At 41.2% G+C, this 12566-nt stretch overlaps 1 protein-coding gene across 5 annotated transcripts in view; it reads right to left on the minus strand.

The window, feature by feature from the left end:
- Positions 1 to 12566, minus strand: part of LOC111868679 (stathmin) — a 114870-nt gene that overhangs the window by 77304 nt on the left and 25000 nt on the right. The window contains exon 1 of one of the 5 annotated variants that reach the window (XM_023859557.1): positions 9990 to 10094. The exons of 1 other annotated variant lie outside the window; for it this stretch is intronic. Coding sequence is in view for 1 of the 4 variants with exons in the window: in XM_023859555.1 (XP_023715323.1) it covers positions 9738 to 9781 (44 nt within the window). In the remaining 3 variants the exon portion in view is untranslated. Of the gene's footprint in view, positions 1 to 9737; positions 9797 to 9872; positions 10095 to 12566 lie in introns of those variants that run through there. 3 more of the 5 variants (XM_023859558.1, XM_023859556.1, XM_023859555.1) reach the window with 3 other exon arrangements.

Raw genomic sequence — 12566 nt, forward strand, 5'->3', positions numbered from 1 at the left:
GAGCTCTACTCTGGATCCCAAATGCTCACAGCAATCATAATGCAGTGTTACACTGGGAATAAAATCCTTATCGGTTCTGTTACTCGTGAAACTCATTTGGGTCTGTAATTCTGTGTTTCTGCCAAACATTGACAATACACCTGTACCTTGTAGAATTATGTCACTGGGTTCTAAATCGTTACACAAAATTGTCACCCTTTCCTTGTGTGACGTGGCAAATATCCACTTATTATGAGTAAGGGGTAACCAGGTTACATCATCAAGAGAAATGATTTTCCTTTTGCAGTCTAACGGAATTCTTGTAGTGGGCTCTAACAACCTGACCTCGCATTCCTGGTGAACATGTGTGGATTTTACAGGGAATGTCTGTTTACATACACGCCACCAGTCTGGTGAAATAAGCTTACACTCATCTAATTCTAATTCATTCAGTTTAACATACACTTGTTTCAATGTATCTATCATGAGAAAGTCCTTTTCACTTTCAATGAAAACGAAGATATTTTCACTGTTATTAACTTTCGTGGGAAATGGAATCAGTTTGTACAAATGGTACACAGCACTGTTCACTAAGGGTATCTTCAGGACGTAACCCAAAAGATTGTTATTTAGAAACACATCAATATCAATTATGTTCATCAATACATGTTCGTAAGCCACTCTTGCGGTGTTAGGAAGGGAAAGGTCACATGGAAGGAACGAATGGGAATCCTGAAAGGCTCTTATAATATCTCCAGGGGTAATTATTTGAGGTGATAATATTCCTTTCTGTGCAAAAATAATTGCAAATAACGTGTCATACCCTTCCTTCAGCTGACCAATTAAATGTTCAATGATTATCATGTGTTGATTAGTTGCAATCAAAAGAGTGGTTTGCGACAACGCTTGGTTTGTCTTCTCCACGTTTTCATTTACTTGTTTCTGCATTGTTCTAGAGTTCGCTTTTATTTGCAGTTCATTGGCTGCAATATCAACTAATGTGTAATTTACCGTCTGCAATGTGGAACGCACAACAGTCATTTGTTCCTTGGCTACCTTTAGCATTGAAAGTTGCTCGGACTCTAATTCGCTTATTTTGTTTTGGTAATAATCAGCGTCTTCACTTGACAAAGTACCAAATAAAATTTTGGAAACTGTTCCAATAAAATTAAAAACACCTCTTTTAATTCTTTTAGCATGTGTATGCGTATTATCGGAATGAAATACCTCCTCCTCTTTATTCTTAGTAATTTCGGAAATTATGCGCCGCGTTCTATGAATTCTCAGTACGCTCTGATTCATCAGGGACAGGTCCGACTGACAGGTAGAAATGGCTTCAGGTGGCAACTCTTTACACATTGCTCCAGTCTGAGCGACAAAATCTACAAGCGTATTGTAAGTCGTCTCCAATTTCGATATGTTTACATACGTTACAAGCTTCCATTCTGAAGTGTATAGTTGCACCTGACCTATGTGATCATAGTACAGTCCGGGCGTGTCCTCATAGTTCTTGACTGTGAAGTCTACTGCGACGACGGCGACGCACGTCGCGCTCAAAATCAACAGCGTCTCGAGTCGCATGTCAAGCTGAAATTAAATGAAAAGCTTCAGTCTGTTGCTGTGCACTTTGAAGGTTCGTCTTTTTGTACCTGAACGTAATACGCAATTTACACCTGTGACTTCGACCACGGTGTACGGTCCTATCCACGGGGAAGAAAGTTTCTTAGAGCGACCTCGTCTGACATGTTGCTGTAGCAGAAGTACAAGATCACCTTCGCGGAACGTAACCGTATTTTCCTTCTGGTCATAATATCTTTTAGACACTTCCTTCGAGTTTAGTAGCGCCTTCCGCGCTACCTCATGGCTGTACTGTAGCCTCTCCTTTAAGCTGCTCACGAAGTCTTCTCTCTCGTCGTAGCTAGAGCAACTGGGACGGCGTTGTAGCAGTCCTGGCATCGAAGGCTTTCCTCCGAAAACCAACTCGAATGGACAGTATTTAGTGCTCGTATGGGGAGTCGTATTATAAACGAATGCTGCCGTTGGCAACAGTGTATCCCAATCATTCTGCTCGTGGCATATAAAATGACGCAGATATTCTGTAATTACTGCGTGCGATCTTTCGACACTGCCATTGCTCTGAGGCCTAAATGGAGTTGTATTAACTCTCGAAATTCTTAAAAGTTTGCATAAGTGCCGCATTACTTCTCCGGTGAAATTCGAGGCGCAGTCTGTGAGAATCGAACCCGGCGATCCGAACACAGTGATTACATTGTCGACTAGCGCTCTCGCTATCGTTACGGCTTCTTGATTTGGAAGCGCAATGGCTACCAGGTACTTGGATAGCTGGTCCTGGCATGTGAGAATGTACTTGTTCCCTTGTTCCGTTAAAGGCAGGGGACCCATGCAGTCCAAGCTAATCTTTTCAAAAGGGGCATACGGAGTGTCAGTAACCTCCATTGCCATCTTCGTGTAGGGAACTGTGTGCTTATTCCTCTGGCACGATGCACATTTCCTTACATAATTTTCTATGTCCCTTCGCATATTTGGCCAACTTACGTAGGGTTTCAGCCGTTCATATGTTCTTGAGATTCCCGTGTGCCCACCTATAAGAGATTCATGGTATTCTCTTATAATACTTTCTTTCTCGGAATCCGAGGGTTCGCTAAAGTTCCCAGAATATTCGGAACCGACTGTCTCATTTTTTTCGTTTGTAGCGGACCCTGCCAACTTTTGACCCCTCGATTCTGCTTCCTTGTCACCGCCCTCACTAGCATCTGCTTTGTGTATGCGAGACAAGAAATCGGCATGCGATATTGTTTTACCTGACCGGTAATGTATCGTGAAGTCATACTCTTCAAGTTTAATTCGCCATCTTAATAAACGTGAACTAGGATCCTTGACATGGAACACCCATTTAAGTGGCTTGTGGTCAGTTACAATGTTGAAATGTCTACCTAATACATATGGTCGAAACTGTTTTACAGCCCATATAATGGCGGCCATTTCTCGGTCTGTTGTGCTATAATTTCTTTCGGACTTATTAAACGTCCTGCTAGCATATGCTATCGGGAGGTCTTTTCCTATTTCTCCCTGGCTCAGTACACAACCGGCGGCGTCGCCTGAAGCATCGGCGGTAATAATAAACGGTCGCGAAAAATCCGGATATTGTAAGATAGGAGCCGTAACCAACAGCTCTTTCAGAGTCTGGAAGGCGTTCTGCTGTGGTTCCTTCCAGTCGTATACCGCGTCCTTCTTCAATAACTCATACAGAGGTTTTGCCACCCTACTGTAGTTGTGAATGAAACGTCTGTAATACGAGGAGAGCCCTAAAAATCCCTTCAGTTCTTTAACTGTCTTGGGTTCGGGGAAGTTTCGCACTGCCTCCGTCTTTCTAGGATCCGGCCTTAGCCCCTCGTCAGTGGCGACGTGACCAAGGAATTGAACCTCGGCCCTCAAGAACTCACACTTGAATGGCTCAATCTTCAATTTGCTTTCGCGGAATCTCTGAAATAGTTCCCTCAATCTCTCATTGTGAGATTCCAGCGAATCTGCTGTAATAATAACATCATCCATATAGCAAAAACACCTTAACCCGTTCATTCCGGCGAGTACGGAATTCATAAGAGATTGAAATGTAGACGGCGCGGATTTCAGGCCCATGGGGAGACGAACAAATTCAAAATGACCCGCGGGTGTACTGAAAGCAGTTTTCGCGCGGTCCTTCTCTGCTAGTTCAACCTGATAATACCCCGAGGCAAGGTCAACTGTAGAGAAATATTTTGCTTTACCCAGCTGATCCAAAATATCAGTGATGTTCGGCAGCGGGTAAGCATCTCCGACTGTCCATTCATTCAGTTTCCTGAAATCAATCACTACGCGCCATTTTACCTTTCCTGAGGCATCTGCCTTTTTCGGCACTAACAACAATGGGCTATTGAAAGCGCTTCTGGAGGGCGCTATAATTCCGTCATCCAATAACTTGTTAATCTGCCTATTTACTTCCTCCTTGTGAGCTTCCGGTAATCGGTAAGGTCGAACGTTTATCGCTCTGTTTTCATCCAAGGCTGGAGTGGGAATTGAATGTTTAATTAGGTCAGTGTGCGACAGTTTATCCCCTTCCAAGTAAAAGATATCATGGAAATCCTCGCAGATTTCCAGAATAGATTTCTTGTTACTCTCTGCCATGTGGTCTGTCCTAATTAGTTCTCTGACCCGTTTCTTGCGAGATAACACACTTTCGTTATTATCATGAATTTGGGAATTGATTTTTCGCACACTGATTTGTTCACTCCACTTCGTGGCAGTGAGCGTCAAATCCCTTATCTCCATGGCTTCCTCTGTGGAATTCAGAATGCTCACTATAGCCTTATTTCTGTTGACTTGCGACAGGGAACTGGCTACATACACACCTGGATAAATTTCTTGTTTATCCACAATTCCTAGTCCGGTATCCAAGTCAACTGTAACCGCTGCGATTGTCTCCGTTCGCGGTTTCAAAATGATAGGCTCGTCGTTTCTCCGACAAAAGTTATAACGGTGCCCGTTAATATCCACATATCCTTCCCTGTTGTTGATTACCGAATCCTTCAGGATATCTCGGCCTATTAAGCCATCTTCTGTCAACTGTATTTCCTCAGGCGCTACCTGGAATTTATACGTGCGATCATGGAGGGTTAAGTTCACGCTCCCAAGTGTGTTAATCGAACCTACTGTTATTCCGGCAATTTCATATTGCTTATCTGTATGAATGGGAACATCATCTGGTATCAACCCTCGCTTTATCACGGATATTTGTGCCCCCGTGTCGACTAACATCCTCAATGGTTGATCTATGCCAGCCACGGTAATGAGAATACTACCATCATGGTTTTCCTCAGTTTCACACCCTGTGGCGCAAACCCGTTCGCTATCGCTGTTCACGCGCATTTCACGTGAGGTCGTTTTGACCTGTAAATCCTCACCTTCGGAGTTGAAAACTCCATTCGATGCACTGGTTTTACCACAGGCACTCTCAGTGCTGGCGGAATTACTAACTTCTACAAATTTCCGTTTCTTTTCGTCTAATCTACTGACATTCTGATCGGCATAGCTGCCACTCATAGCCCCGAGGACGAGCTCCTCTTCCCGGCCTTCAGTCGACCTTCGACAAGGCGGATCACAACCAACGGCCGACCGTGGTCGTGGTTTGGCTAAATTAACATACATATCTGAACCTAAGTCAGTTAGATTATCGGCGTCTGGAAACTCACGGCAACTGTTTGTCTTGGCAAACACATTCCGTTTGTTTCCCGCTACTATCGCAAACTTCCCATCTGCGCGTTCTCTAGCTCTGCGGTTTTCATTTCCAGAAAAGTTTCCATGTCGCTTTTTCTTTTTCCAACATGTATATGCGACATGACCTGGCATATTACAAAAATTACAAACTTTCTCTGCAGGAGCTGCCACTTTCACCTCTTTCGATCTGCCAGTCAGGAAGCATTGTGATTCCCTATGACCGAAACGTCGGCAGTTATTGCAACGCACATCCTTACTTCGGTCATTGTACTGAGATACGCTATGTACCTTTTCTTTAGCAGAAAGTAATGCGCTTTCTTCCTCAGTACCTATCTCAGCGGCTTCTGTAATATGTGTAGGGTTCCTAGCACGAACTACGGTCTGTATTCGTTCATTCGCTAGCCCCTGTATGAAACATGCCTTACCTAACTGGGATACCAACTTTGTGATACCGCACATTTCAGATGAAGTCGCGCCTTCTATAGCCGCGTCTCTGAAATCTGAACTCAATTGGTCAAGCCTACTGCACCATGCAGCTACTGTTTCATGCTTGGCTTGTCGGGCATTGAACATGGCGCAAGCGTAAAAATCTAATGTTCTCCTAGTAGCATAATGCTCCTTCAAAATGGCCTTAACACTAGCCCAATCATCGGCATCTTGCCGAACAAGTAATTTTGCCTTCGCCTCGCCTGTTATACGCGTGCGTACATACTTGTAAAATAAATCATATTTATCTGGGTTAATTAGCCCAAAAGCTGCATCGACGTTTTCGCAAAACTCTTTCAATTTGCGTTTGTCGCCGCTAAACGGTTCAGCTACCAATTTGAAAGCATCACTGACACATATATATTCGTCAGCCATTTTTTTTTCAGATATACAGACGTGGACAGGAGGAACAGGTGAGCAAGAGTGACTTACCTTGTGCACTAGATTGCTCCCGCCTCCAATGGTTGTCTTCACGCCTCGCTTGCCTCTCAAGCGAAGCTGGACACACCCTCTGGCAACGCAGACTCGGATGCCGACTATTGGCCAGTCTAACGGCGTCACGTCTACAACAGCTCAGTACCTCCACCGGACAGGCACCTATTTGCCCGCGTCCTGGAATGACGTCCCGTTCTTGGAATCGCCCTGGTACCGCACAGCAATGGGAAACCACCTTCGTCGGATAGACGCCTTCTTGGAAGCGTCGTAAACCGGCGTCCTCGCGTCGGAAATCGTCCTGGTGATGACTTCCTTCGGGAATGGCCCACTCTCTTAATCACGTACACCAGTTGCCAGTCCTCCACTCTGCTAATGTCGATAGCGCGCTTGGTCGCTACCGGTCATCTTGCTGGTCGTGCTCAAAGGGTTTTTCCTCTATCTGTATTGGTTAAAATCTGTAGAATTCTTTCACTTCAACGATTTGCAACTACACGTAGAATTCTTACACTTCACAAATTTGCAACTACACATAGAATTCTTACACTTCACAGATTTGCAACTACACGCAGAATTCTTACACTTCACAAATTTGCAACTACACGCAGAATTCTTTCTTTTCACAGATTTGCAACCCCACACCTGACACCAGATTTTTCCCTCCTCTGTCGTGACCCAAGATTTTGGCTGGTCGACTGAATTACGTTGGCCGAGCGGTAGCGTAATAACTCAGTGATGATGATTGTCAGTTGGCTGCCTGAGCGTGTATTCCAACCACAAAGAGCAATTACTCACTACAGATTATAGAGGATTTATTGAGACTGTGTGTATATTACATACAAGCGCTGGCGGATGTAAGCCTGGCCAGCCTTCTCATAGCTCCAACACAGACAAAATGCCCCCTTCAACTTCCCTCTACTTCTTAAAACCTCCCTAAAAACTAAACTTGCAGCCCAATATTTCGAGACATGAACCCTCACACAGATCAGATTACACCGGCTGGTGTTGAAGGATAGGTCCCAGACGAAACACTCCAGGACCCCACTAATTTATGGAATGGCAAGGGTAGATATAATATTTTTTCTTTGAGCAAGCAGGTCAACCTCTTGGCGTGCTGTAAATTTAGTAGAGGGCATGACCCAAGACATCAGACTCAAGTTCCTAAAATTAAAAGGGGTTGCAAACCTCGCTACACAATTATAAATGAAAACTCCGTTCTAAACTGTATCTCACACGAGCCATAAAGACACAAACCAGAGCACTATACAACGAAGCTGCTGTAACACTGACTCACTGATCAGGTGATTACGGAATGAATCACTTCAGTTTTCCGGCACTCCTAAAGTGTATGATGAGACCACGTATTGAGAAATTTCCTGGATGTTTGATAAGCCTCCTACACAATGAACACACTGTATGTATAGTATGTAAATATACAAAATTGTAGTTTTGGATGGTGACTTGGTATGTTGTAACCTCTTTTATGTGAGGAACTAAGAGATCGTGGACTTTAGTTAATTGTCTGTACATAATTAGTCAATTGCTAGTAATGATTTGGTATACTTTCACATCTTCATATTTTCTTTGGGATGTTGTTACTCGTAACATATTTTATGGCACTGCTGGGGACTAATAATTGCATTTGATTCAATCATTTATTATACACTAATCAAAAACCCTTGTTTGTTGTGCGATGGTACAAAAACCCTAGAACATTATATCAGTTAGAACGTTTTTGTATTAGGCATAATGTGGATAGCAGATAATTCTTGACAAAAGTTACTACATTAAGAATTCTCAATTGTTTCTAAAGAGCACGTAAACAACCATAAGCAGAACCATTTTCTCACAGTACCAATGGCCAAATTTCTTAAATAACACTACATTTTTGTAACAACAGAGAATGAAATTTTTCATAGAAAGTGAATTTGGCAAACTCTTTGAAAAAGACAGTATTACTGTTGAATTCTGTCACATTTTTATTTGTCCTGGCTCTCCTTCTTTTCCTATTTAATTGCAGTGTCAGTATAGACTCTACAGTATCAGTAATTGGATGATTAATGAATATAAAGCAGTTGGTAGACTAAGACTTGGTAGGAGAAACCTATGTACTTGAAGAAAACCTGCCCTAGTGCCATTTTGACCACCATAAATTCTACGCTGACAACCTGGGTTCCAACCCGGCCCACATGCCGAAAGATGACGACATTCCTGTACATTGGTAAAGGACATCGAGTTTCAATGTAAGTTTCACAAAATTGTGAACAGTAATGTAATCCCACACGCGACGTCAGAACTCCTACAACACCCATGAAAAATGAGTTGTGCAACTATCTCAGATGTCCACAAATTAAGTACATAATTATATCTCTCATGTCAAGATCTAGAATGCAAGGAGCTTAACCTTTACTGAAAGCACCAGTCCATTTGTTTCTGTCTCTAATGCAACATAAGCTTTTATTTTAAAATGTCATTACAACCTTATTTAAATTTCCTAAAATGTCATTAATAGCATAATACTATAAAAACACCAGTTTGTTAAAATACCGGACCCATTTCTACCACCCTCAAAAAGAGGTCTCAGAAAATTAATGAATTCCATCATCCAATTAATGCAAGGCAAGTTTTTATGATACATTCTAGTTTCAAAATAACGGGAAAATTCTTGAATATCTGAACAATTCTTCACAGCTCCAGAAAGGGCATAAACACAAACAATATATTCAATCTTTTAACAAGGCATAAAAACTGAACTGCAATTTTTGCCACACTATACTAACAAAATCTGAAACTATACTATCAACAATAATTCTGTGTATCAAGAGAAAATAAACTAAATAATAAATCATTTTCCACAAGTGAAACAAATCACAAACAAAGCAAACAGAATTGCTATCAAATATACACCATATACAAGTCCTAATATTTATCATTACAAATGCTGCATGCTTCACTGCACATAAATACACCAAATCCTTGACCGGACAGAATTCTTTATCTGTTCTACTAAAATTTGTTAGCAATGTGAAATGCCAGTTCTTCTTTCATTAGCATAAAAACAACCCATATTGCAAAGGAATTCCTCGATACACAGAAACAGCAAATTTATTTTCACTGCATTACAGAAAATATTTTATGAAGTCACCAGGTAGAACTGAAGTGGCAAAATGGAACAACCGGCAAGCCTTGGCATAAATTAGATTCCGGAAATAAGGTTATGAATATATGAATATACTGCAATAAAATTTCTGACAACATTTATAATTTACTGCTAGGGCTAACGTGTATCAGGTCAAATGTTCATACACCCTCGTTAGTTAAAATGTTATAGACTGCTAGGCAGACTTTTAATTTCTGTGTAACTAGATTGTCATATAAAAACTATTGTTTTAGAAAAATAAACCATTACCGAGCATTAATAAAAACAAAGTTTACAAATTAAAAACAAAACTGCCTTCAAACTGAAATCGGTGAAGATAACTGCGATACACCGAAAACAATGCAACAAGTGATGTATTCGGAAGTTATTTTCCATATAAAATACTAAATTTCACGCAAATACCTACAATACTATTACTTCCAAATTATAACTCGAGTAGTGTCTATACATCTAAAGCCGCCAACTACCCTAACGATGGCGTCTAACGAACAAAGAACCCCTTCATGACATATGTGAACTACAATTCAAGTGGTCCACATACTTGAAAAATTACTGTTTTTAATATAGTGAAGAATGTTTTCTTGCCGTTTAAATGTGCTGGTAAAATAAAATCACACAATGAAGCATGCAACACCCTCACAACATTATAATTCAGCACCTTTAGCCACAGACTTTAGCACTTTCAGCACTGTACCACTCTTCCGACGCTTCCGACTCTTACAAACCACCATCAGAGTATCAGAGCCATCAGAACGGTCAGAACCGATCAGAGCGATTAGAACATTCCCCCTGCCGGGAAAACAAGAAATAATCCTATTGGTAAATTCAAATAGAAATTTATACTCGTCGCTTTGATTGGTCTTCGTAAGTCCGTTACGGCGGGATAATATTTGAAAATTGTTCAAGTTTTTATTTACGAGCAGGAATAGCGTAGTCGGTTTGGTCTGTATTGGTTTGTATGTGTATGTATTGACTCAATACATACACATCACAGTCGTTAAGTGTTTTTGAAACTACTGTTTCCAAATTGAATTCTGCTCCTGGAAGAGTTGGTGAAGTAGTAAAGGAAAAAGTAGACAGCATTCTTTAAAAAAATCCAGGATATGAACAAATTTGTGAAATTGAAGAAATTTAAGCGGATAAACGTACTGAACTACCAAGTAAAAAATCGCGGCTTTTGTACATGCGCTCCTAAGTTCCTGTGAGGTAGAAAGAAGTTTTTCCCGCTATAAGGACATCTTACGTGACAATAGGAGGCGACTAACTATGGAAAACCTAAAACATTTAGTAATTGTGAACTGCAAGAGAAGAGAATTTGGAAGTTCGGAGAGCTAAATGTGAGTACCATTGGTTTTTTAAACTTGTAATGAAACATGTTGTCTTTGTTGCATGATTTGTATTTGAGTATAGCTTTTTATTGCAAGTGAATCATTCAGTGATGACATAAAATGAACTTAAATATTGATTTGTTCGTCTTAAAATAATGTAAAATCGATTTTAATATTTGGTATCAATTTTTATGTGCATATTTTAGTGCACATTTCGGAAGTTTTTCATACATAAATTCATGCATAAAAATCCGGTTCCTCTTCATCAGTAACTTTACACAATCGCTTAACTTCCTCCCAATGAATAACAAGAACCTTGCTACTGGTCTGATGCAACTCGATTTTTCTCTGAACTAAGCTAAAATAAATCTCATACCTTTAATCAAATTCACACAGTAATCTAAGGCAACATTTACTGCCAAGTTCCACTTGTCTCCGGTCAGTAAAATATCTCTATCTCGCATGAAAATCAACCCTTTCTTGAAGGGGGCGGAGGCTACTCCGGCCTCGGCACTGAGTACAATAATACTTCCCAATCCTGGAGTATACATATAAAACTACTGCACATATATTTTCATTCCATTCCTTCCTACGTATAAGTAACTGACCTCGGCTACTAAGCGCTACCCGTCACGTTCGCGATAACAGATCTCCTTTCGTCACCCGCCTGCTGACGTACAGCTGTTTCATATCAATGCAAGGTCATTAACCTCACGTCCTTAGCAGATAATTTATCTTCGCTCATGACGTTCGGGTTCGACTCCTTAAATTGTATGAGTGCGTATGTGGAGTATCTGTATCTATGTGCTATTCCTCTGAATTATCCGTACACAGATTTTCTGAATTTTGTGGTGCTTGTAATGTAATGCTATCCGGCTCATTCCTATCTTCGCGGAACTGAATTCGAGCGGACTTTGACCGTAACGCATACGGGCTCTCACTGGCCCCCCTTGAGGACTTATTACTTTCCCGAGCTATCTTACGCCGTAAATATCGCGTGTCTGGCGTCCATTCGGGATGCCGCTGATCTTCCTGGGTCGAGCTGGCTTCTGACGATTCTTCCTTTGTAATTGCATCTAATCGCGGTGAGCTCTGTCTCAGAGACTGGCCCTTTATACTTAATCTGGGTTTCTCTGTTTCTAACGTATTTCTATTCACTTTCGGGCCGGTTTTGGCTCGTTTTAACCTGTTTACATGTACCACAATGGATTTACCTTCTTCTATTTGTAACTTATAGATTAACGGAGATGTCTTTTCTAATATCATATAAGGACCTTGATATTTTTACTCAAATTTCTTTGCTCTTCCCTTCTATGCTATAGGGCAGGGGTCGGCAAACTACGGCCCGCCGTCGCTTTTTCTGCGGCCCGCGCACTAAGAATAGATTTTACATTTCCAAACTCTTAAAAATATCAAAGTGGGATAATATTTCATGAAACAATATAATTATTATAATATGAGTTTAAAATTTCTGCGTCTATGAAGCTTTATTTATAGGAAGAAACCTACGTTTTTTCGAACATAATGTCTATGGATGATTACGCACACCAACGGCCGACCTTGAGTTGAGGAGTTGCGAGAATTGCCGTGTGTGGCGCTCCTATAGCTTCCCATTCGCACGTTCCTTCGTGGCCCCAGCTGTGATGTCAGTGATGACACGCAGTGTTACGAATGCCATGCGTATCGCTGTTCTCTGTCGTTTTAATACCAGTGGATATCCATCATGTCGCTGTCGAAACCACAAAAGAAGAGAAAAGTGGACTTGGAATGTCGTGCTTTTAAGGCAGAGTGGAGTGAGAATTATTTTGTTACTGAATTAGATGGCAAAGCATTGTGTTTATTGTGCAGTGATACTATAGCTGTACTAAAAGAGTACAATATACGTCGGCATTACCAGACTAAGCATT

The sequence above is a fragment of the Cryptotermes secundus genome, unplaced genomic scaffold, assembly GCF_002891405.2.
Source record: "Cryptotermes secundus unplaced genomic scaffold, Csec_1.0 scaffold857, whole genome shotgun sequence".
Classification (NCBI taxonomy): Eukaryota; Metazoa; Arthropoda; class Insecta; order Blattodea; family Kalotermitidae; genus Cryptotermes; species Cryptotermes secundus.